Raw genomic sequence first — 26,928 nt, 5'->3', positions numbered from 1 at the left:
TTATCTGATTTTCCATTCGGACAGGGCGGAATTGAGGACTCGTCCTCAGTTTCTCCCTAAGGTGGTTTCAGCGTTTCACCTGAACCAACCTATTGTGGTGCCTGCGGCTACTAGGGACTTGGAGGACTCCAAGTTGCTAGACGTTGTCAGGGCCCTGAAAATATATGTTTCCAGGACGGCTGAAGTCAGAAAATCTGACTCGCTGTTTATCCTGTATGCACCCAACAAGCTGGGTGCTCCTGCTTCTAAGCAGACTATTGCTCGTTGGATTTGTAGTACAATTCAGCTTGCACATTCTGTGGCAGGCCTGCCACAGCCAAAAATCTGTAAATGCCCACTCCACAAGGAAGGTGGGCTCATCTTGGGCGGCTGCCCGAGGGGTCTCGGCTTTACAACTTTGCCGAGCAGCTACTTGGTCAGGAGCAAATACGTTTGTAAAATTCTACAAAATTGATACCCTGGCTGAGGAGGACCTGGAGTTCTCTCAATTGGTGCTGCAGAGTCATCCGCACTCTCCCGCCCGTTTGGGAGCTTTGGTATATCCCCATGGTCCTTACGGAGTCCCCAGCATCCACTTAGGACGTTAGAGAAAATAAGAATTTACTTACCGATAATTCTATTTCTCGTAGTCCGTAGTGGATGCTGGGCGCCCATCCCAAGTGCGGATTGTCTGCAATACTGGTACATAGTTATTGTTACCAAAAAATCGGGTTATTGCTGTAGTGAGCCATCTTTTCTAGAGGCTCCTCTGTTATCATGCTGTTAACTGGGTTCAGATCACAAGTTGTACAGTGTGATTGGTGTGGCTGGTATGAGTCTTACCCGGGATTCAAAATCCTTCCTTATTGTGTACGCTCGTCCGGGCACAGTATCCTAACTGAGGCTTGGAGGAGGGTCATAGGGGGAGGAGCCAGTGCACACCAGATAGTCCTAAAGCTTTCTTTAGATGTGCCCAGTCTCCTGCGGAGCCGCTATTCCCCATGGTCCTTACGGAGTCCCCAGCATCCACTACGGACTACGAGAAATAGAATTATCGGTAAGTAAATTCTTATTTTTACAATTCCGGGAATGATCGTCATCCATAAACATTGCTAGAAACTAATCCCAAAACTTAAGTGCCAGCGCTAACTATTTAGTCTCGTATGTTACCTGGCCCGTGGGATTTGTTCATCACTGATATAAGGTTACATGTAGCATCTTAATAAATAAAATGTGGATTCCTACAGACATAGGCTACTTGTGTTTTTATGTTAAAGGAACTTTGACTTCTACAAGTATGCATGTGGACTGGCTTGTCTTACATATTAGAATATACCATTAATATTTGTACAGTCGCCAGTAGCTATATAGATATACATTAATTCCTCCCTGTTCCCAGGACACTTGTATTTATATGTGTCAGTGGATATAGACCAGATTTGTATTTATGTACAGTGTTCTAGAAAGCAATTGATGCTGAACTTCTAAAATTGTATTTCCATTTAAGAAGGATTAATGGTAAAGTCTGTATTTTAAGCAGTACTAGTCTTAATATATTATTTGTTGTGTGTTTTTTTTGTTTTTTTTTTGTTTTTTTTCCCCCCCTTTTAGATGGGTTTTGCAGGCATTGCTGTTGGTGCTGCCATGGTATGTGTTCATTTTCGCTTTATACTCGGAGCAAATTGCCGAAATTTATGTATGGAAAATGAAGTATTGGGGTGTTTATTTTTATTTATTTTTTTAATTTGTAACACAGGCAGGATTGAGGCCAATCTGTGAGTTCATGACATTCAACTTCTCCATGCAAGCAATTGATCAAGTCATTAACTCCGCTGCTAAAACCTATTACATGTCAGCAGGCCGTGTGCCTGTCCCTATTGTTTTCCGGGGGCCAAATGGTGCCTCGGCTGGTGTGGCTGCCCAGCACTCCCAGTGCTTTGCTGCCTGGTACGGGCACTGCCCCGGATTGAAGGTGGTGAGCCCTTGGAATGCTGAAGATGCTAAAGGTCTCCTGAAAGCAGCTGTCCGGGATAATAACCCAGGTAAATGGAGTGGTCATTCGTCCCACATATCTCCCTTGGCTGCATGATCTATGCAGTGATCCAATGGAGCCCCTCTGACATGTACCTGTTTCCATTACAGTGGTGATGCTAGAGAACGAGTTAATGTATGGTGTGCCATTTGAACTGTCTGAAGAAGCTCAATCAAAGGACTTTGTTGTTCCCATTGGTAAAGCAAAGATTGAACGGCAAGGTACGAACGGGTCTTTATCTTTTGGGATTTGTCATTGTAGCGTAAACATTTTTTGTGCAGACTTCCTATCCGTATGTCCTTTCAAAGATGCTGAAGGTGACACTTGTAGTATTGTGTGACTGTGTACAGACAGCTTAATAACATGGGTACATACAACACAAAAACCTTGTCTTGCTGTGGGCAGTTTCCTTATATATTTGATAGAAAAGATTTGGGTTACGTGTTTCTTGGTAGACATGCATATGCTTGCTATTTAAAAAGGCTGCTAAACCTAACGTAAATAGCACTTTCCTATAAAATATTTGTAGCATTTAATCAATAACGAGATATGTGTTTGAAGCTGTCATTTTTGGGCAGAATTTTAAGGTATTCTGACAGCCTTCTCTCTAATTTCTGGCCATGCATTACAACCTTCTTATATTGAATGGGTGGATCTCTGCATAATGGCCTCTGAGAAGTCCAAGCTGTACAGTTCTGGTCCATTACTTGTCTGGCAGAAGTATCACTGGTAATGCATGGTGCTGCACTCATTCCAGGTGGAACAATGACCAAATCTGTAGTGTGCAATGAAAATACCCCCAAATTTTTGGTAATCGATGTTTGGCTAAATGGTTATTGGATGGGTTGTATTTAATGTTTAATGGCTTTTTGCAGGTAATTGTGATAGGCATGTGACTATGTAGTGTGTAACGTACACCTGTTCTTTACCCACAGGAAGTCAGATCACTCTGGTCTCTCATTCGCGTTCTGTTGGGCATTGTCTAGAGGCTGCCAATGTGCTGGCTAAAGAAGGAATTGATTGTGAGGTAAGCACATATCTAGCAGTGGAACACTATAGCCGGCCCCATAGACTGGTGATGCCGCACCGCTTTGCCAGGGCATTTTTTTTTGGCCTCTTTTAAGAATGCACTGGTTCAGTGCATGTGCAGTGAAACACCAATGGGTATGGGCTCATTAGGAACAAGAATTTAAAACCTATACAAGATATGAAGGTCGGGACAGTCTGTGGCTCTCCGGGTGCTGTGATCCTACAAGTCCCAGGATACTCAGACACAGTTTTGTTTCTTATATTTATAGATGGTGTACCTGAAGTGTAAAACTGAGAAGTAAATCTTATGTTGGTCTGTGGCATACTGATAGCCACCATTTGGGAAGGGCTGCCTTGAAATACATCTGAAATAAACTGGTTAAAATATTATCTTGCCATTTAATTCCTAACTCTTTAGCGTATATGTTTTTTTTAAAAGGTTGTCAACTTACGGACAATTCGGCCAATGGACACTGAAACAATTGAAGCTAGTGTTGTAAAAACCAACCATCTGGTCACAGTAGAAGGAGGGTGGCCACAGTTTGGTGTAGGAGCTGAAATCTGCGCCAAGATAATGGAAGGTAATGTTATAATAAGCATGTATCTGTATTTTATATCACCTGATGTTCACTGTTAAATTGGAGTTAAGTTTACCTATGTTAATGGGATGTCAGACACTACTGCTCCCTTTCCATTCAATTGCCTTTTTTTTTTTTTGTATAGGTTTTTTCCCTTATTTATTGGTTTATCTCTCAGTTGCTCTTGCCTTGTTCATTTTTATTTTAAGTTCGTTATGTGGATAAAGCTGGCCATATATGCTTCAATAGTACAACCAGTATCGGGCATTTTGCCTACTACAGCAGCATGTATGGGACGAAATTGACCCCAGTGCCAAATGATGGTCCTTTAGAAAATGACATGTCCTATTATGAGGCATGTTTATAAATGTAGTGAGAATAAGATGAGAAAAGCCCTGGCTACTGAGTTGAGTATACCAGTTTAAATACAAAAATAGAACTAAACCTCCTCAGTAGGCTGGTATATACAACATATAACCATTTATAAACTGGGGATCAATTTAAAAAAAAAAAAAAAAAACTTTACAAAAGTTGTAACCTGAACAGATTTACCAATGATCACATGTTTACAGAATTGTAAGTGATTAGAGGTCTAAAGTCAGAGCACAGCTTTTATCCATAGTATAAATGCATGGGGCCAGGGACAAGAGCGTAGCTACCATAGGTGCAAGGAGTGTAGCTGCTAAGGGGCCCAGAGCTGAGAGGGGCCACCTTCCCTGTCACAGTTACATGTGTTATACACATTAGGGGGCTTACAGACATTTGCCTTGTGGACTACAAATAATTAGTTTCACCTCTGGATCTGCTCACTGTAATGTGGTATAAAATGAACTGGAGGGCAATATAATGTTACATAATATGAACTGGGGCACTATAATGAGGTACTATATTGTGGCATATTATGAACTGGGCACACTGTCATAATGGAATTGGGGGGTACTGTGTTGCATAATGTGCACTGGCAGCCCTACAATGTAACCTAATGTGATGTAGTACATCCATACAACCATTTAGTTATAAATTAAGCGGCAAAAGGAAGTGAGCTGTGCCACCATGCCTTAAAGCTATAACTCTTGTTGCAAATGCTACATATGCTTGTAGCTGAGTTTCTTTATAGTCAAAATGTGTCGCAGACCATAACGGTAGAATTTTAACATTATACAGACTATATGTACTGTGCTCTGTTCAGTTGGTTTGAGCAAATTATTGCCCCTTATTTCTCTAACGTCCTAGTGGATGCTGGGGACTCCGTAAGGACCATGGGGAATAGACGGGCTCCGCAGGAGACTGGGCACTCTAAAGAAAGATTAGGTACTATCTGGTGTGCACTGGCTCCTCCCTCTATGCCCCTCCTCCAGACCCCAGTTAGAATCTGTGCCCGGCCAGAGCTGGGTGCTCCTAGTGGGCTCTCCTGAGCCTGCTAGTAAAAGAAAGTATTTGTTAGGTTTTTTATTTTCAGTGAGCGTCTGCTGGCAACAGACTCACTGCTACGAGGGACTGAGGGGAGAGAAGCAAACCTACCTGTCTACAGCTAGGTTGCGCTTCTTAGGCTACTGGACACCATTCGCTCCAGAGGGTTCGAACACAGGCATCTATCCTCGATCGTCCGTTCCCGGAGCCGCGCCGCCGTCCCCCTCGCAGAGCCAGAAGAACAGAAGCTTGAAGACGGCGAAAACGGCGGCTGAAGACTCCTGTCTTCATTTAAGGTAGCGCACAGCACCGCAGCTGTGCGCCATTGCTCCCAGCACACTTTCACACTCCGGTCGCTATAGGGTGCAGGGCACTGGGGGGGGGCGCCCTGGGCAGCAATTGAAGTACCTTTTTGGCATAACTTACATATATACAGTCAGGCACTGTATATATGTAAAAACCCCCGCCATTTTTTTTCACACAGAAGCGGGACAGAAGCCCGCCGCTGAGGGGGCGGGGCCTTCTTCCTCAGCACACCAACGCCATTTTCTCTTCACAGCTCCGCTGGAAGGACGCTCCCCAGGCTCTCCCCTGCAGTATCCAGGTACAAGAAGGGTAAAAAGAGGGGGGGCACATAAATTTAGGCGCAAAAGACATAAAATCGGCAGCTATTGGGTAATCACTTATTATAGTGAATATCCCTGGGTTATATAGCGCTGTGGTGTGTGCTGGCATACTCTCTCTCTGTCTCCCCAAAGGCCTTTGTGGGGTCCTGTCCTCAGTCAGAGCATTCCCCGTGTGTGTGCTGTGTGTCGGTACAGCTGTGTCGACATGTTTGATGAGGAGGGTTACGTGGAGGCGGAGCAAGTGCGGATAAATGTGGTGTCGCCGCTGTCGGGGCCGACACCTGATTGGATGGATATGTGGAAGGTCTTAAATGATAATGTAAGCTCCTTGCATAAAAGGTTTGATGACGCTGCAGCCTTGGGACAGCCGGGGTATCAACCCGGGCCCGCCCAGGCGACTCAGAGGCCGTCAGGGTCTCATAAACGCCCACTATCTCAGATGGTTGACACAGATGCCGACACGGAGTCCGACTCCAGTGTCGACGATGATGAGGCACAATTACAGCCTAAGATGACCAAGGCCATCCGCTACATGATTATTGCAATGAAAGATGTATTGCACATTTCAGAGGTTAACCCTGTCCCTGACAAGAGGGTGTATATGTTTGGAGAGAAAAAGCAGGCAGTGACTTTTCCCCCGTCACATGAATTAAATGAGTTATGTGAAGAAGCGTGGAGTTCCCCTGATAAGAAAGTGGTGATTTCCAAAAAATTACTGCTGGCGTACCCTTTCCCGCCAACGGACAGGTTACGTTGGGAATCCTCCCCTAGGGTAGACAAGGCGCTGACACGCTTATCTAAGAAGGTGGCCCTGCCGTCTCAGGATACGGCCGCCCTAAAGGATCCTGTGGATAGGAAGCAGGAAGCTATCTTGAAGTCAGTGTATACACACTCTGGTACTCTACTGAGGCCAGCTATTGCTTCAGCCTGGATGTGTAGCGCTGTAGCAGCATGGACAGATACTCTGTCAGAGGACATAGATGCCCTGGACAGGGATACTGTCTTGCTAACCCTGGGCCATATAAAAGACGCCGTCTTATATATGCGGGATGCCCAGAGGGACATTTGCCTGCTGGGCTCTAGAATTAATGCAATGTCCATTTCTGCCAGGAGGGTCTTATGGACTCGGCAATGGACAGGGGATGCCGATTCTAAAAAACACATGGAGGTTTTGCCTTATAAGGGTGAGGAATTGTTTGGGGACGGCCTCTCGGACCTTGTGTCTACAGCGTCAGCTGGAAAGTCTACTTTCTTGCCTCAGATTTCCTCACAGCCTAAGAAAGCACCGTATTATCAAATGCAGTCCTTTCGTTCTCAGAGAAGCAAGAAGGTCAGAGGTGCATCCTTTCTTGCCAGAGGCAGGGGTAGAGGAAAGAAGCTGCACCATGCAGCTAGTTCCCAGGAACAAAAGTCCTCCCCGGCTTCCACTAAGTCCACCGCATGACGCTGGGGCTCCACAGGCGGAGCCAGGAGCGGTGGGGGCGCGTCTCCGAAAATTCAGCAACCAGTGGGTTCGCTCACAGGTGGATCCTTGGGCTATACAAATTGTATCTCAGGGATACAAGCTGGAGTTCGAAGTGACTCCCCCTCACCGTTACCTAAAATCAGCCTTGCCACTTCCCCCACGGAAAGGGAGGTAGTCCTGGCGGCAATTCACAAGCTGTACCTCCAGCAAGTGATGATAATGGTCCCCCTCCTTCAACAGGGAAGGGGTTACTATTCCACACTGTTTGTGGTACCGAAACCGGACGGTTCGGTAAGACCCATTCTGAATTTAAAATCCTTGAACATTTATATGAAAAAATTCAAGTTCAAAATGGAATCGCTCAGAGCGGTCATTGCAAGCCTGGAAGAGGGGGATTTTATGGTATCTCTGGACATCAAGGATGCTTACTTGCATGTCCCCATTTATCCACCTCACCAGGAGTACCTCAGGTTGGTGGTACAGGACTGTCATTACCAATTCCAGACGTTGCCGTTTGGTCTGTCCACGGCACCGAGAATATTTACCAAGGTAATGGCCGAAATGATGGTACTCATTCGGAAGCAAGGAGTTACGGTTATCCCGTACTTGGACGATCTCCTCATAAGGGCGAGGTCCAGGGAGCAGTTGTTGATCAGCGTAGCACACTCTCAGGAAGTGTTGCAACAGCACGGCTGGATTCTGAATATTCCAAAGTCGCAGCTGATTCCTACGACGCGTCTGCCCTTCCTGGGTATGATTCTGGACACAGAACAGAAGAAGGTGTTTCTCCCGGAGGAGAAGGCCCAGGAGTTAGTGACTCTGGTCAGGGACCTCCTAAAACCAAAACAGGTGTCGGTGCATCACTGCACGCGAGTCCTGGGAAAGATGGTGGCCTCATACGAAGCCATTCCCTTCGGCAGGTTCCATGCGAGGATCTTTCAGTGGGATCTGTTGGACAAGTGGTCCGGATTGCATCTTCAGATGCATCGGCTGATCACCCTGTCCCCGAGGGCCAGGGTGTCTCTTCTGTGGTGGCTGCAGAGTGCTCATCTTCTCGAGGGCCGCAGGTTCGGCATACAGGACTGGGTCCTGGTGACCACGGATGCAAGCCTCCGCGGATGGGGGGCAGTTACTCAGGGAAGAAACTTCCAAGGGCTGTGGTCAAGTCAGGAGACTTGTCTGCACATAAATATACTGGAGCTAAGGGCCATATACAACGCCCTGAGTCAAGCGGAGCCCCTGCTTCGAGACCAACCAGTGCTGATTCAGTCAGACAACATCACGGCGGTCGCCCATGTAAACCGCCAGGGCGGCACAAGAAGCAGGGTGGCGATGGCAGAAGCCACAAAGATTCTTCGTTGGGCGGAGATTCACGTACAAGCACTGTCAGCAGTGTTCATTCCGGGAGTGGACAACTGGGAAGCAGACTTCCTCAGCAGACACGACCTCCACCAGGGAGAGTGGGGACTTCATCAAGAAGTCTTCACACAGATAGCAAATCGATGGGAACTGCCACAGGTGGACATGATGGCGTCCCGCCTCAACAAAAAGCTAAAAAGATATTGCGCCAGGTCAAGGGACCCTCAGGCGATAGCTGTGGACGCGCTAGTGACACCCTGGGTGTTCCAGTCGGTATATGTGTTCCCTCCTCTTCCTCTCATACCCAAGGTACTGAGAATAGTAAGAAAAAGAGGAGTGAGAACAATACTCATCGTTCCGGATTGGCCAAGAAGGACTTGGTACCCAGAACTACAAGAGATGATCACAGAGGACCCATGGCCTCTGCCTCTCAAACAGGACCTGTTGCAACAGGGGCCCTGTCTGTTCCAAGACTTACCGCGGCTGCGTTTGACGGCATGGCGGTTGAACGCCGGATCCTAACTGAAAAGGGCATCCCGGATGAAGTGTTTCCTACGCTGATAATGCTTAGCTGTTACATCCTTCCTAGCTTTTATCACCGTATATGGCGAAGATATGTTGCTTGGTGTGAGGCCAGGATGGCCCCTACAGTGGAATTCCAGCTGGGTCGATTTCTGCACTTCCTACAGTCAGGTGTGACTATGGGCCTGAAATTAGGGTCCATAAAGGTCCAGATTTCGGCCCTATCCATTTTCTTTCAAAAAGAACTGGCTTCACTGCCTGAGGTTCAGACGTTTGTAAAGGGAGTGCTGCATATTCAGCCCCCTTTTGTGCCACCAGTGGCACCTTGGGATCTTAACGTTGTGTTGGATTTCCTGAAATCCCACTGGTTTGAACCACTTAAGACCGTGGAACTAAAGTATCTCACGTGGAAAGTGGTCATGCTGTTGGCCTTAGCATCGGCGAGGCGTGTATCAGAATTGGCGGCTTTGTCATGTAAAAGCCCTTATTTGATCTTCCATATGGACAGGGCAGAATTGCGGACTCGTCCCCAATTTCTCCCAAAGGTGGTATCATCGTTTCATTTGAACCAACCTATTGTGGTCCCTGCGGCTACTCGGGACTTGGAGGACTCCAAGTTGCTGGACGTAGTCCGGGCTTTGAAAATATATGTTTCCAGAACGGCTGGAGTCAGGAAGACTGACTCGCTGTTTATTCTGTATGCACCCAATAAGCTGGGTGCTCCTGCTTTAAAGCAAACTATTGGTCGCTGGATCTGTAGCACGATTCAGCTGGCTCATTCTGCGGCTGGATTGCCGCATCCAAAATCAGTGAAAGCCCATTCCACAAGGAAGGTGGGCTCTTCTTGGGCGGCTGCCCGAGGGGTCTCAGCTTTACAGCTTTGCCGAGCGGCTACTTGGTCGGGTTCAAACACTTTTGCAAAGTTCTACAAGTTTGATACCCTGGCTGAGGAGGACTTAGTGTTTGCTCATTCGAGTCATCCGCACTCTCCCGCCCGTTTGGGAGCTTTGGTATAATCCCCATGGTCCTTACGGAGTCCCCAGCATCCACTAGGACGTTAGAGAAAATAAGAATTTACTCACTGGTAATTCTATTTCTCGGAGTCCGTAGTGGATGCTGGGCGCCCGTCCCAAGTGCGGACTTTCTGCAATACGTGTATATAGTTATTGCTTAATAAAGGGTTATTGTTATGAGCCATCCGTTGAGTGATGCTCGGTTGTTGTTCATACTGTTAACTGGGTAAGGTTATCACGAGTTGTACGGTGTGATTGGTGTGGCTGGTATGAGTCTTACCCTGGATTCCAAAATCCTTTCCTTGTAATGTCAGCTCTTCCGGGCACAGTTTCCCTAACTGGGGTCTGGAGGAGGGGCATAGAGGGAGGAGCCAGTGCACACCAGATGGTACCTAATCTTTCTTTTAGAGTGCCCAGTCTCCTGCGGAGCCCGTCTATTCCCCATGGACCTTACGGAGTCCCCAGCATCCACTACGGACTACGAGAAATAGAATTACCGGTGAGTAAATTCTTATTATTTTTCATATAACAATGTTATTCTGTGGCAGGACCTGCATTCAATTACCTGGATTCCCCCGTGTTCCGTGTGACTGGCGCCGATGTTCCCATGCCTTATGCCAAGATATTAGAAGACAACTGCATACCACAAGTAAAGGATATCATATTTGCAGTTAAAAAGACTCTAAATATTGTCTAGGTGTATATAATCTCATTTAATGGTCATGTACATGTCTTTTTAACATTAGTATCCCACCTATATTTTTCTCTGGATTACTGGTCTATAAAAACAAACCATTTCATTTATTGCTGGGAAACTGACTTGTTTACAAAGATCAGTTAACTTATAGAGGGTCTCTGGTGCCAGGGACTGCACAGTCAATTAGACACACTCCTACCAGTGGATCTGTCTCATATTGGAGAAATGTGTTACAAGGCGGACAATATTTATTGGGAATAATGAATTCCATACTTCTGTATAAATGCCTCCGTTGGTCCGGTTCCTGTAATAAAAAAGAAATACGTAATGTTGCTTTGTACCACAATAAAAACCTGAATTTGTTTTGGGAATTTCCTTTTTTTTTCTTATGTCTTTGTGTGATAATGTCTGCGATTAGACAGTTGATGTTGAATGGATTTGTCCAGCCAAATCCGCACGATATCCGCCGCAATTTATGTTGTGGAATCTCGCTCAAAACGGTTTGCTACTCCATAGGGTAGCAGGCACTTTTGAGCGAAAAGGGGAGCTAATCGGCCCAGCATTTGAATTCCCCAGTAAGTAGTAAACAGTTTTTGTAAGATTATTAATATCCTTTATGTCCAACCACGAGGGCCCTGCTCGTGAGACCTTGAACATCCAAAGGGAGTGGGAGACGGACAGAAATGAGATTATTAAAGAAGTGGGTTTTGGGAGCCTGTCTGAAACTTTCTGGAGAGTCTGATACTGTATGTATGTATGTATGTATGTCTGTATGTCTGTATTGATAGCTGTTTTCACTGATGGAACTCTGGTGAATGTGTTCTGTTCTGAATAGTATAAAATGCTGCCCTGTTTCAGATTGACTAAACCACAGGAAGAAAAGAAAAAAACTCTCTCCCTCTTTCTTTTCTCATACGTCCTAGAGGATGCTGGGGTCCACTTCAGTACCATGGGGTATAGACTGTTCCGCAGGAGCCATGGGCATTTTAAGACTTTTCAAGGGTGTGAACTGGCTCCTCCCTTTATGCCCCTCCTCCAGACCTCAGTTTTAGAAATGTGCCCAGGCAGACTGGATGCACTCCAGAGGAGCTCTACTGAGTTTCTCTGAAAAGGCTTGTGTTAGGTTTTTTATTTTCAGGGAGAACTGCTGGCAACAGTCTCCCTGCTTCGTGGGACTGAGGGAGCAGAAGTAGGGACCAACTTCCTAAAGAGTTTCATGGCTCTGCTTCTGGCTGACAGGACACCATTAGCTCCTGAAGGGAACTGAACGCTAGCCGTGCCTAGATGCTCACTCCCACAGCACGCCGTCACCACCCTCACAGAGCCAGAAGACAGGTGAGTGTTAGAAGACAGATCTTCAATCAAGAAAGTGACGGCTAAAGGTACCGCGCGGCTGGCGGGAGCGCAGCGCGCCATGTTTCCCACACATACACAGGCACTGCAGGGCGCAGGGGCCCTGGGCAGCATGAAACCTATGGAAACTGGCATAAATAAGGGGCATAAGTTGCTGAGGCACAGTCCTACCCCTGCCAGTATAAAAAATTACCTCATAAAAGCTAAGGAGAAACACACCATTGAAGAGTGGAGCTTCCTCCTCAGTCAGCCAGCACACTGCTCAGCACAATTTTCTCTCTCTCCTCAGGCTGCAGAGACAAAGCTGGTCCTCCTCCACTACTGAACAAGTATCGGGGTGAAAAACAGGGGCCACAGTAAATTTGGTGCTATATAATTGTGTGATTAACATGTTAAAAGCAGTGAATGCCAGTGGGCATTTTGTGTTCAGACATTGTGTTTCTGGCGCTGGGTTGTGAACTGGCAAATCCGATCTCTGTCTCTCTGACAGATTTTAGTGTGGGTCTGTCCCCTATAAGTCCCGGAGTGTCTGTGGTATGGTTGTGCACGTGTGTGACATGTCTGTGGCAGGGAACTCTGGAGACATGTTAGGGACACAGAGGTGTAATATGACACCAAGAGCCTGACTGGGTGAAAGGTTACATGATGGTGTGAATCATATCAGTAAGAGGTTGGACTGAATCTCATACAGAAAATGAAAATAATCTATTGAAGATGTGATTTTTAATAGTTCTGCCTTTCATCCACAGGAACCTTTCTGGGTCACATACAAATTTGCACAAGTAGTACAAACTGATACCGACACGGACTCTGATTCCTGTGTCGACACTAGTGATTCCAGGGGAATAGGTCCTAAATTAGCAAAAAAGCATTCAAAACATGTTTTAGCTATAAAGGAGGTGTTAGAAGTTACGAAGCCCCCTCTTTTCTCTAACGTCCTAAGTGGATGCTGGGGACTCCGTAAGGACCATGGGGAATAGCGGCTCCGCAGGAGACTGGCACAAAAGTAAAGCTTTAGAACTACCTGGTGTGCACTGGCTCCTCCCCCTATGACCCTCCTCCAAGCCTCAGTTAGATTTTTGTGCCCGAACGAGAAGGGTGCACACTAGGTGGCTCTCCTGAGCTGCTTAGTGAAAAGTTTAGTTTTAGGTTTTTTATTTTCAGTGAGACCTGCTGGCAACAGGCTCACTGCATCGAGGGACTAAGGGGAGAAGAAGCGAACTCACCTGCGTGCAGAGTGGATTGGGCTTCTTAGGCTACTGGACATTAGCTCTGGGACCCAGCCATGGATGGGTCCCAGAGCCGCGCCGCCGGCCCCCTTACAGAGCCAGAAGACAGAAGAGGTCCGGAAAATCGGCGGCAGAAGACGTCCTGTCTTCAACAAGGTAGCGCACAGCACTGCAGCTGTGCGCCATTGCTCTCAGCACACTTCACACTCCGGTCACTGAGGGTGCAGGGCGCTGGGGGGGGGGGGGGGCGCCCTGAGACGCAATAAAAACACCTTGGATGGCAAAAAATGCATCACATATAGCTCCTGGGCTATATGGATGAATTTAACCCCTGCCAGAATACATAGAAAAACGGGAGATAAGGGGGCGGAGCCTATCTCCTCAGCACACTGGCGCCATTTTCCCTCACAGCTCCGTTGGAGGGAAGCTCCCTGGCTCTCCCCTGCAGTCACTACACTACAGAAAGGGTTAAAAAAGAGAAGGGGGGCACTAATTACGCGCAGTATTAAAGATACAGCAGCTATAAGGGGAAAAAAACACTTATATAAGGTTATCCCTGTATATATATAGCGCTCTGGTGTGTGCTGGCAAACTCTCCCTCTGTCTCCCCAAAGGGCTAGTGGGGTCCTGTCCTCTATCAGAGCATTCCCTGTGTGTGTGCTGTATGTCGGTACGTTTGTGTCGACATGTATGAGGAGAAAAATGATGTGGAGACGGAGCAGATTGCCTGTAATAGTGATGTCACCCCCTAGGGGGTCGACACCTGAGTGGATGAACTGTTGGAAGGAATTACGTAACAGTGTCAGCTCTGTATAAAAGACAGTGGTTGACATGAGACAGCCGGCTACTCAGCTTGTGCCTGTCCAGACGTCTCATAGGCCGTCAGGGGCTCTAAAGCGCCCGTTACCTCAGATGGCAGATATAGACGCCGACACGGATACTGACTCCAGTGTCGACGGTGAAGAGACAAATGTGACTTCCAGTAGGGCCACACGTTACATGATTGAGGCAATGAAAAATGTTTTACACATTTCTGATAATACGAGTACCACCAAAAAGGGGTATTATGTTCGGTGAGGAAAAACTACCTGTAGTTTTCCTGAATCTGAGAAATAAAATGAGGTGTGTGATGATGCGTGGTTTTCCCCCGATAACAACTGATAATTTCTAAAATGTTATTGGCATTATATCCTTTCCCGCCAGAGGTTAGGGTGCGTTGGGAAACACCCCCTAGGGTGGGTTGGGAAACACCCCCTAGGGTGGATAAAGCGCTCACACGCTTGTAAGAACAAGGGCTCTACCCTCTCCTGAGATGGCCGCCCTTAAGGATCCTGCTGATAGAAAGCAGGAGGGCATCCTAAAAGGTATTTACACACATACTGGTGTTATACTGCGACCAGCAATCGCCTCAGCCTGGATGTGCAGTGCTGGGTTGGCGTGGTCGGATTCCCTGACTGAAAATATTGATACCCTAGATAGGGACAGTATATTATTGCCTATAGAGCATTTAAAAGATGCATTTCTATATATGCGTGATGCACAGCGGAATATTTGCCGACTGGCATCAAGTCTAAGTGCGTTGTCCATTTCTACCAGTAGAGGGTTATGGACACGACAGTGGTCAGGTGATGCGGATTCCAAACGGCATTTGGAAGTATTGCCTTATTAAGGGGATGAGTTATTTGGGGTCGATCTTTCAGACCTGGTGGCCACGGCAACAGCTGGGAAATCCACGTTTGTACCCCAGGTCGCCTCTCAACATGAGAAGACGCCGTATTATCAGGCGCAGTCTTTTCGTGGGCAAGCGGGCAAAAGGTTCCTCATTTCTGCCCCGTGACAGAGGGAGAGGAAAAAGGCTGCAGAAATCAGCCAGTTCCCAGGAACAGAAACCCTCTCCTGCCTCTGCCAAGCCCTCAGTATGACGCTGGGGCTTTACAAGCAGAATCAGGCACGGTGGGGGCCCGTCTCAATGAATTTCAGCGCGCAGTGGGCTCACTCGCAAGTAGACCCCTGGATCCTTCAGGTGATATCTCAGGGGTACAAATTGGAATTCGAGACGTCTCCCCCTCGCCGTTTCCTAAAGTCTGCTTTACCGATGTCTCCTTCTGACAGGGAGACAGTTTTGGAAGCCATTCACAAGCTGTATTCCCAGCAGGTGATAATCAAGGTACCCCTCCTGCAACAGGGAAAGGGGTATTATTCCACACGGTTGTGGTACCGAAGCCGGACGGCTCGGTGAGACCGATTCTAAATCTAAAATCTTTGAACACTTACATACAGAGGTTCAAATTCAAGATTGAGTCACTCAGAGCAGTGATTGCGAACCTGGAAGAAGAGGACTACATGATGTCTCGGTACATCAAGGATGCTTACCTTCATGTCCCAATTTACCCTTCTTACCAAGGGTACCTCAGGTTTATGGTACAGAACTGTCACTATCAGTTTCAGACGCTGCCGTATGGATGGTCCACGGCACCCCGGGTCTTTACCAAGGTAATGGCCGAAAATACTCCTTCGAAGGAAGGGAATTTTAGTTATCCCTTACTTGGACGATTCCCTGATAAGGGTAAGATCCAGGGAACAGTTGGAGGTCGGTGTAGCACTATCTCAGGTAGTGTTGCGGCAGCACGATTGGATTCTCAATATTCCAAAATCGCAGCTGATTCAGACGACTCGTCTTCTGTTCTTAGGGATGATCCTGGACACAGTTCAGAAAAAGGTGTTTCTCCCGGAGGAGAAAGTCGGAGTTATCCGAGCTAGTCGGGAACCTCCTATAACCGAGCCAAGTCTCAGTACATCAATGAGATGGTTCTGGAAAAAATGGTGGCTTCCTATGAAGCAATCCCATGCGGCAGATTCCACGCAAGAACTTTCCAGTGGGACCTGCTGGACAAATGGTCTGGGTCGCATCTTCAGATGCATCAGCGGATAACCCTGTCACCAAGCACAAGGGTGTCTCTCCTGTGGTGGTTGCAGAGTGCTCATCTTCTATAGGGCCGCACATTCAGGACTGGGTCCTAATGACCACGGATGCCAGCCTGCGAGGCTGGGGAGCAGTCACACAGGGAAGGAATTTCCAGAGCTTATGGTCAAGCCTGGAGACATCACTTCACATAAATATCCTGAAGCTAAGGGTCATTTACAATGCTCTAAGCTCAGCAAGACCTCTGCTTCAAGGTCACCCGGAGTTGATCCATTCGGACAACATCACGGCAGTCACCCACGTAAACAGACAGGGTGACACAAGAAGCAGAAGGGCAATGGCAGAAGCTGCAAGGATTCTTCGCTGGGCGGAAAATCATGTGATAGCACTGTCAGCAGTATTCATTCCGGAAGTGGACAACTGGGAAGCAGACTTCCTCAGCAGACACGACCTCCACCCGGGAGAGTGGGGACTTCACCCAGAAGTCTTCCACATGTTTATAAAACTCGACAAGTATTGCGCCAGGTCAAGGGACCCTCAGGCAATAGCTGTAGACGCTCTGGTAACACAGTGGGTGTACCAGTCAGTGTATGTGTTCCCTCCTCTGCCTCTCATAACCAAGGTACTGAGAATTATAAGATGGAGAGGAGTAAGCACTATATTCGTGGCTCCGGATTGGCCAAGAAGGACTTGGTAACCGGAACTTCAAGAGATGCTCACGGAGGATCCGTGGCCTCTACCTCTAAGAAGGGACCTGCTCCAGCAAGGACCCTGTCTGTTCCAAGACTTACCGCGACTGCGTTTAACGGCAGGGCGGTTGAACGCCGGATCCTGAAGGAAAAAGGCATTCCGGATGAAGTCATCCCTATCCTGATCAAAGCCAGGAAAGATATAACTGCAAAACATTATCACCGCATTTGGCGAAAATATGTTGCGTGGTGCGAGGCCAGTAAGGCCCCGACGGAGGAATTTTCAACTAGGTCGATTCCTACATTTCCTGCAAACAGGAGTGTCTATGGGCCTGAAATGGGGGTCCATTAAGGTTCAAATTTCGGCCCTGTCCATTTTCTTCCAAAAAGAACTAGCTTCAGTCCCTGAAGTTCAGACGTTTGTGAAAGGGGTACTGTATATACAGCCTCCTTTTGTGCCTCCAGTGGCACCTTGGGATCTAAATGTAGTTTTTGGGTTCCAAAAGTCACATTAGTTTGAACCACTTAAATATGTGGAGTTAAAATATCTCACATGGAAAGTGGTCATGCTGTTGGCCCTGGCCTGGGCCAGGTGCGTGTCAGAATTGGCGGCTTTATCCTGTAAAAGCCCTCATCTGATTTTCCATTCGGACAGGGCGGAATTGAGGACTTGTCCTCAGTTTCTCCCTAAGGTGATTTTCAGCGTTTCACCTGAATCAACCTATTGTGGTGCCTGCGGCTACTAGGGACTTGGAGGACTCCAAGTTGCTAGACGTTGTCAGAGCCCTGGAAATATTGGTTTCCAGGACGGCTGGAGTCAGAAAATCTGACTCGTTGTTTATTCTGTATGCACCCAACAAGCTGGGTGCTCCTGCTTCTAAGCAGACTATTGCTCGTTGGATTTGTAGTACAATTCAGCTTGCACATTCTGTGGCAGGCCTGCCACAGCCAAAATCTGTAAAAGCCCATTCCACAAGGAAGGTGGGCTCATCTTGGGCGGCTGCCCGAGGGGTCTCGGCTTTACAACTTTGCCGAGCAGCTACTTGGTCAGGAGCAAATACGTTTGTAAAATTCTACAAATTTGATACCCTGGCTGAGGAGGACCGGGAGTTCTCTCATTTGGTGCTGCAGAGTCATCCGCACTCTCCCGCCCGTTTGGGAGCTTTGGTATAATCCCCATGGTCCTTACGGAGTCCCCAGCATCCACTTAGGACGTTAGAGAAAATAAGAATTTACTTACCGATAATTCTATTTCTCGTAGTCCGTAGTGGATGCTGGGCGCCCATCCCAAGTGCGGATTGTCTGCAATACTGGTACATAGTTATTGTTACCAAAAAATCGGGTTATTGCTGTAGTGAGCCATCTTTTCTAGAGGCTCCTCTGTTATCATGCTGTTAACTGGGTTTAGATCACAAGTTATATGGTGTGATTGGTGTGGCTGGTATGAGTCTTACCCGGGATTCAAAATCCTTCCTTATTGTGTACGCTCGTCCAGGCACAGTATCCTAACTGAGGCTTGGAGGAGGGTCATAGGGGGAGGAGCCAGTGCACACCAGGTAGTTCTAAAGCTTTACTTTTGTGCCCAGTCTCCTGCGGAGCCGCTATTCCCCATGGTCCTTACGGAGTCCCCAGCATCCACTACGGACTACGAGAAATAGAATTATCGGTAAGTAAATTCTTATTTTACCACAAGGAGAGGGCTTACTTTAGTAAAGAAGTAATGTAATTTTCCCTCCACCTCAGGTCTGATTTAACCTGAAAAGAAAAATTTCAGATTCCCAAAAGGAATTCAGGCAGCTTACCTTTTTCCAAAAAAGGTGGAAGTCACCCCGCATTTTAGACAGGGCCCTGTCATAAAAGAGAAAAGGTGTTTCTCCCTGCGTCTGGAATCGCTTCACTTAAGGAGCCGACAGACCGCAAGTGAGTGAGGTGATCTATTGATGTGGCCAATGGGACACTACTCGTGCCTACCATTGTCTGTGAGTGGGTGAGTAGTGCTATTGAAAAGTGGTCAGAAAACTTGTCATTAGACATTGACACAATAGATGGAGACGAGATACTCCTAACGTTAGGTCATATCAAAGACGCTGCTGCGTACGTACTAGAAACCATGAAATATATTGGTTTCTTGGATCAAGAACCGCTACCATGGCAGTATCTGCTCGGAGGGCGTTGTGGATTCGCCAGTGGAATGCTGATGCAGATTCCAAAAGAAATATGGAGGCTCTCCCATATAAAGGTGAGGCCTTGTTTGGTGATGGGCTGGATGCGTTAGTCTCGGCAGCTACCACAGGTAAATCGACATTCTTGCCTTATGCTCCTACACTGGCGAAAAAGACTCATCACTCTCACATACAGTCCTTTAGGCCCAACAAATACAAAAAGGCCAAAGGTCTCCCCTTTCTTGCAGGTAGGGGAAGGGGAAAAGGAAAGAAATCCGCAGCGTCTCCCGGATCGCAGGAGCAGAAGTCCACCCCTGCTTCTGTCAAATCTGCAGCATAACGCTGGGGCTCCCTTGCGGGAGCCCGCTCGGGTGGTTGCACGTCTGAAATTTTTCAGCCAAATCTGGATTCAATCTGGCCTGGACCAATGGGTCTTACAAATAGTGTCCCATGGTTACAAACTAGAGTTTCAAGACGTCCCCCCATGCCGATTTTTCAAATCGACCATGCCAGCTTCTCTTCCGGGAAGAGAGGCAGTAACAACGGCAATTCAAAAATTGTCAGGATCAGGTCATTGTCCTGGTACCCTTGGCACAGTAAGGAGTAGTTTTTTTTTATTCAAGCCTCTTCGTAGTTCCGAAGCCGGACGACTCGGTCAGACCGATTTTAAACCTAAAAAATCTGAATCTCTACCTGAAAAGGTTCAAGTTCAAGATGGAATCCCTGAGGGTAGTGATTTCCAGTCTGGAAGAGGGGGACTTCATGGTGTCAGTAGACATAAAAGATGCTTACTTGCATGATCCCATTTATCCTCCTCACCAAGCTTATCTGAGATTCGCAGTACAGGATTGCCATTACCAGTTTCAGACGTTGCCGTTCGGACTCTCCACGGCACCGAGGGTATTCACCAAGGTGATGGCGGAGATGACTGTCCTCCTTCGTTAAAAAGGAGGCAATATAATTCCTTATCTGGACGATCTCCTGATAAAAGCGAGATCTAGGGAACAGTTGGTGCAGAACATCGCACTCTCCCTGTCAATACTCCAACAACACGGTTGGATCATGAATTTTCCAAAGTCGCAGTTGGAACCAACGACAAGATTGTCCTTTTTAGGGATGATTCTGGACACAGAAGTACGGAGAGTATTTCTTCCAGTGGAAAAGGCTCTAGAAATCCAGAAAATGGTCAAACAAATATTGAAACCAACAAGCGTGTCGATCCATCAATGCATTCGGTTGTTGGGGGGAAAATGGTAGCGGCCTACGAGGCCATAGAGTTTGGCTGATTTAATGCCAGAGGATTCCAGTGGGACCTGTTGGACAAGTGGCCCGGATCCCACCTACACATGCACCGGAAAATAATCCTGTCCCCCCCCAAAGCCAGAATTTCGCTCCTGTGGTGGCTACACAGTTCTCAACTACTAGAGGGACGCAGGTTTGGGATTCACGACTGGGTCCTAATAACCACAGATGCAAGTCTCCGAGGCTGGAGAGCTGTCACACAGGGGGAAAGCTTCCAAGGAAAATGGTCAAGTCAGGAAGCCTGCCTTCACATAAACGTTCTGGAATTGAAAGCCATTTACAACGGCCTTCTACAAGCGGTACATCTTCTTCAAGATCCCGTGCAGATCCAGTCGGACAATGTAACAGCAGTCGCGTACATAAACAGGCAAGGCGGAACGAAAAACAGCGGCAATAGCAGAGGAGACAAGGATTCTCCTCTGGGCAGAAAGACATGTTAGAGCTCTGTCAGCAATTTTCATTCCGGGAGTGGACAACTGGGAAGCAGACTTCCTCAGCAGACACGATCTCCATCCAGGAGAGTGGGGCCTCCACCAAGAAGTCTTCGCAGAGGTGACAAGTCTTTGGGGAGTTCCTCAAGTAGACATGATGGCATCTCGTCTAAACAAGAAGCTTCAGAGATATTGTTCCAGGTCGAGAGACCCTCAAGCAATAGCAGTGGATGCACTGGTGACCCAGTGGGTGTTTCGGTCGGTATATGTTTTCCCTCCACTTCCACTGATTCCAAAAGTTCTCAAAATAATAATAAGAACAAGAGTTTGAGCAATCTTCATTGCCCCAGACTGGCCAAGGAGGGCTTGGTATCCAGATCTTCAGGAGTTGCTCATAGAAGATCCTCTGCCTCTTCCTCCTCGAGAGGAACTACTACAGCAGGGGCCATGTGTGTATCAAGACTTACCGCGGCTACGTTTGACGGCATGGCTGTTGAGTGTCGTATCCTAGCCCGAAAGGGTATTCCCAAGAAAGTCATTCCCACTCTTATTCAGGCCAGGAAAGGAGTAACGTCTAAACATTACCACCGTATTTGGAGAATGTAGTTTCTTGGTGTGAATCCAAGAAGGCTCCTATGGAAGAGTTTGAGTAGGGACGTCTTCTCCATTTTATGCAGGCTGGTGTGGATGCGGGCCTTAGATTGGAGTCAATCAAGGTCCAGATTTCGGCCTTAACAGTTTTCTTTCAAAAACAATTGGCCTCCTTTCCAGAAGTTCAGACGTTCGTGAAAGGGGTTCTGCACATCCAGCCTTCATTTGTGCCTCCAGTGGCACTATGGGACCTTTAATGTGGTGTTGCAGTTCCTTCAATCAGATTGGTTTGAACCTCTGCAGGAGATAGAATTGAAGTTTCTCACTTTGAAAGTGGTGATGCTTTTGGCCTTGGCATCCGCAAGGCGGGTGTCGGAGTTGGGGGCCCTTGTCTCACAAGAGCCCTTACCTGATCTTCCATGAAGATAGGGCAGAATTAAGAACTCGTCAACAATTTCTTCCAAAGGTGGTTTCGTCCTTCCACATAAACCAACCTATTGTGGTGCCAGTAGCTATTGACACTTTCACTGAGTCACAGTCTCTAGATGTGGTTAGAGTTTTGAAGATTTATGTCGCAAGAACAGCTCTGTTACGGAAAACAGAGGCTCTGTTTGTCCTGTATGCTCCCAGCAAGATAGGGAGTCCTGCTTCTAAGCAGACTATTGTGTGCTGGATCAGAGGGACAAATTAGCACGCTTATTCTACGGCAGGCTTGCCGGTACCGAAGTCGGTGAAGGCCCAGTCTACTAGGAAAGTGGGCTCATCCTGGGCGCCTGCCCGGGGCGTCTCGGCTTTACAACTTTGCCGAGCAGCTACTTGGTCAGGGTCAAACACATTTGCTAAATTTTATAAGTTTGACACCTTGGCCGATGAGGACCTCAAGTTCGGTCAGTCGGTACTGCAGGGTCATCCGCACTCTTCCGCCCGTACTGGAGCTTTGGTATAACCCCATGGTACTGAAGTGGACCCCAGCATCCTCTGGGACGTATGAGAAAATAGGATTTTAATACCTACCGGTAGATCCTTTTCTCCTAGTCCGTAGAGGATGCTGGGCGCCCGTCCCAGTTTGTACTTTACCTGCAGTTTGTTCTTTATAGTTACACAAGTTGTGTTTCATTTGTTTTCAGCATGTTGCTGTAAATGGTTCATGCCTGTTGGCGTGTGTCATGTTGAATGCCATGTTGTACGGCATGGTTGAGGTGTGAGCTGGTATGAATCTCACCATTAGTATAAAAGTAAATCCTTTCCTCGAAATGTCCGTCTCCCTGGGCACAGTTCCTATAACTGAGGTCTGGAGGAGGGGCATAGAGGGAGGAGCCAGTTCACACCCTTGAAAAAACTTAAAGTGCCCATGGCTCCTGCGGAACCGTCTACACCCCATGGTACTGAAGTGGACCCCAGCATCCTCTACGGACTAGGAGAAAAGGATTTACCGGTAGGTATTAAAATCCTATTTTTTTTTTTATTTTTTTTTAGATTTTCTTTTTTCTTCTCATTTGATTTGAATTTGATATGTGTATCTGCCAGTATGTGTGCTAACCTGCGGTGGACATTTGGCTTCTGTAGGGGTCTAGGGCTGTGCATGATGTTTTTGAGAACTGGCGCAGTGGGGCCTGCCAATAGGTATGTCACAGCATGTCAGCACTAGGCTGATGCACTGTCTGTCTTGCACAGATTGCCAGACGGGGGAGTTTTCTTTCCCTCACTCTAGCAGCTGAAATGTTAATACATCTTTGCATTATTACTTCCTGCACAAAACAGGAAGAGCTATAGCTACATATCTCCCTCATTGTTACTTATGGCATATATATTTCAACCATCCCTTTAAACTAGCCTCATAAACTCTTTTCTCTTTCATCCATGGAGAAAATGAGGTATGGCAGGTATGAGAGGAGCCTGGGGACTAAAACATAAAGTTGTCATAGCACAGGCTCCTACCCCTCTATACTTCACTCCCTGCTTGAGGAGTGCCCAGTTTTTTTTTGTGCACTTCACGGTTTGGGCATTGTTTTGAGCTGCTATTCAGTCTTAATTTTTATTTGTCATTTTTTACTTGTCAAGAGACGATGCACAGTGTAACATCTGGCAGCCTGTTTTCCGATAAGGAAGCCGCTCCAGAGTCAGTACTGTTGCCTGAGATAGGCGCCTTGATTAAGCAGGCTCTGGCGGGGACGCAGCATATCTTTAGGTCAAGGAGCGATTCCCCCCACTCTTACCTGCAGGCTGCAAACCGGAGCAGCATTGCGGTCAGGTAAGAGGTGTCCCGCTGACCGCTCTGTTATATGTGTTAGAATCCACAAAAGATTAAAAAACAAACCGGATGAACCTTAATACTTGCTGCAACAGCAGTCTGCATATAACATCGATAGCCATAAGGAAGCATTGGCCTATAATCTTCAGTGAGCCGAGTTTAAGAAATACATGTTCAATGAAACCATTATTAAGTGTCAGACGTGGCCCAAATTATTATGACTCATACCAGCAGCCTGCCTACCAATACTATAACCTGTTTGATATAAGAATGGGATATGTGTCCTGTAAAAACTGTATCACATGTAGGTCATTAATGTTTGCCACCTTTTTTTGACATACGGGTAAAAAGATTGACATTAAATGGAAACTGACATATTGGGGGAGATTCAAATGTTTGAAAAGTCAGTTGGGAGTCTGTTTTTTCCTGTCTATTAGATAGGAAAAAACAGACACCCAACCGACTTTTCAAACATTTGAATCTCCCCCATAGTATGGACAATGTCATCTACAGTACATCTTCAAATACCCATGTGGTCTCACTTATGCTGGGAATACAATAAGGACTTTCAAGGAAAGGCTGACTCAACATCTGGAAAAATGGGTTATACCAGCGCACTGGGTGTGGATGATTCGGTGAGCTGCTAACAAAGGTAGGGGTGACCATCCTAGAGACACAAATGGACAGTTAATTTTGTAGCGCTCAAAACCCAAGGATTGTAGTGTGGGATTGGTATGGAAGATAACTGAGAATATATATAAAATGCAGATAATTTTATTTCACAAGATATATTGCTAATTATGGGTGATAATTCAACAAGACAACACATAAATGACTAATAGTAAAAATATAGAATGCAATGCATGTAACTCAGTATCAGTCAATCAGCACTGATAGGTGCATAAACTCTGGTGTATGCTTCACTGTTTCTAACAGTGCAACAATGATAAGGACTGCAAATATTGAATGACCGATATATCAAAATATATGACAGTTCCGCTGAAACTATCTGACAGCAGTAACAGCATGTTACCGACTAGCAGTAATCCTCATGTGAATTGGACTAAAAACATACCAGGAAGTCCATTCAGAAGGATCAAAAGAAATTGCTCTCAGCAACAAAATTTCATCACACAAATAAATCAGCTTAAAACATAATTTCTGGAAAAAGGTTACAAAGAAGCAAGTTTAAGCCAGGAAATAGAAAAGCTTTCAAACATAGATAGGAGTGAATTAATTCATTATAAACAAGAAACAACAAACTTTCAAATGGCATTTATTACTCAATATAATAGTCAGCATAATTATTTTGAGTCCATTCTCCAGAAACACTGGCACATACTTCGTTTAGATACGCAGCTAAAAGAATTGATCCCTGAGAAACCTAAGATTATCTACAGGCGAGCAAAGAATCTGAAGCAGGAGCTCACAAGAAGCTTTTTACCACCAGAGGAATCAAAAGAAATATGAATTAAAAATATGGGACATCATTACTGTTTGAACTGTAATGCATGCAAAACTGCAAGAATTTTTTCAACTATACCGACTAATGAATTCATGTCACAAGTCACAAAGAGGATCTATAAAATTAAAGATACTGTCACTTGCAACACGGAGGGGGTAATTTACCTACTGGAGTGTCCCTGTCATAAACAATATATTGGCCAAACGAAAAGAAAATTGAAGATTCGAATAATGGAGCACATATATAATATAAAAAAAGGACTAACAACACACAGTGTGTCGAAACATTTTCTGGACCATCATGACAAGAATCCGATAGGCTTAAAATTGATAGGAATTCAAAATATCCAACAACATTGGAGAGGCGGAAACATCTCAGATCTTCTTAAGAAGAAAGAAACAGAATGGATCTTTGCCTTACAAACCCTCCAACCTTTTGGTCTAAATGTGGACATTGAATTAAGTGTATTCTTGAAATAAAAAATAAGAAAAACGCATATATATATATATATATATATATATATATATATATATATATATATATATATATATATATATATATACTTTTATTTCTCTAACGTCCTAGTGGATGCTGGGAACTCCGTAAGGACCATGGGGAATAGCGGGCTCCGAAGGAGGCTGGGCACTCTAGAAAGATCTTAGACTACCTGGTGTGCACTGGCTCCTCCCACTATGACCCTCCTCCAAGCCTCAGTTAGATTTCGTGCCCGGCCGAGGTTGGATGCACACTAGGGGCTCTCCTGAGCTCTTAGAAAGTTATAGTCTTAGAATTTGTTATTTTCAGTGAGACCTGCTGGCAACAGGCTCACTGCAGCGAGGGACTAAGGGGAGAAGAAGCGAACTCGCCTGCTTGCAGCCGGATTGGGCTTCTTAGGCTACTGGACACCATTAGCTCCAGAGGGATCGACCGCAGGCCCAGCCTTGATGTTCGGTCCCGGAGCCGCGCCGCCGTCCCCCTTACAGAGCCAGAAGCAAGAAGATGGTCCGGAAAATCGGCGGCATGAAGACTCTGTCTTCACCAAGGTAGCGCACAGCACTGCAGCTGTGCGCCATTGCTCCTCTCACACACTTCACACTCCGGTCACTGAGGGTGCAGGGCGCTGGGGGGGGCGCCCTGAGGCAGCAATAAAAACACCTTGGCTGGCTAAAATACCTCAATATATGGCCCCAGGGGCTATATATGAGGTAAATACCCCTGCCAGAATTCCATAAAAAAACGGGAGAATAGGCCGCGAAAAAGGGGCGGAGCCTATCTCCTCAGCACACTGGCGCCATTTTTCCCTCACAGCTCGGCTGGAAGGAAGCTCCCTGGCTCTTCCCTGCAATTCTACAGTACAGTAAGAGGGAAAAGAGAGGGGGGGCATTAAAATTGGCACTGTATACAGTATATTATATAAAAAGCAGCTATTAGGGACATAACTCAGTTAGTCCCTGTGTATATATATAGCGCTCTGGTGTGTGCTGGCATACTCTTACTCTGTCCCCCCAAAGGGCTTTTGTGGGTCCTGTCCTCGTTTAGAGCATTCCCTGTGTGTCTGCGGTGTGTCGGTACGGCTGTGTCGACATGTTGAATGAGGAGGCTTATATGGTGACAGAACAGAGGCCGATATATGTGATGTCGCCCCCTGTGGGGCCGACACCAGAGTGGATGGATAGGTGAAAGGTATTAACCGACAGTGTCAACTCCTTACATAAAAGGGTGGATGACGTAACAGCTGTGGGACAGCCGGCTTCGCAGCCCGCGCCTGCCCAGGCGTCTCAAAGGCCATCAGGGGCTCAAAAACGCCCGCTCTCTCAGATGG

At 46.7% G+C, this 26,928-nt stretch overlaps 1 protein-coding gene across 2 annotated transcripts in view; it reads left to right on the top strand.

Moving 5' to 3' along the window:
- The window catches only part of PDHB (pyruvate dehydrogenase E1 subunit beta), a 49,461-nt gene extending 38,380 nt beyond the window's left edge, over positions 1-11,081 (top strand). For both annotated transcript variants that reach the window (XM_063940881.1, XM_063940880.1), the window contains 6 exons: positions 1,591-1,626; positions 1,736-2,021; positions 2,122-2,232; positions 2,947-3,038; positions 3,480-3,621; positions 10,562-11,081. In XM_063940881.1, the coding sequence (XP_063796951.1) occupies positions 1,591-1,626; positions 1,736-2,021; positions 2,122-2,232; positions 2,947-3,038; positions 3,480-3,621; positions 10,562-10,710 (816 nt within the window). In that variant the 3' untranslated portion in view covers positions 10,711-11,081. The remainder of the gene's footprint in view (positions 1-1,590; positions 1,627-1,735; positions 2,022-2,121; positions 2,233-2,946; positions 3,039-3,479; positions 3,622-10,561) is intronic.
- Positions 11,082-26,928: the final 15,847 nt, after the last annotated feature.

Source organism: Pseudophryne corroboree, chromosome 9 (assembly GCF_028390025.1).
Source record: "Pseudophryne corroboree isolate aPseCor3 chromosome 9, aPseCor3.hap2, whole genome shotgun sequence".
Lineage (NCBI taxonomy): Eukaryota > Metazoa > Chordata > Amphibia > Anura > Myobatrachidae > Pseudophryne > Pseudophryne corroboree.
This window is presented reverse-complemented; position numbering and strand designations above follow the sequence as displayed.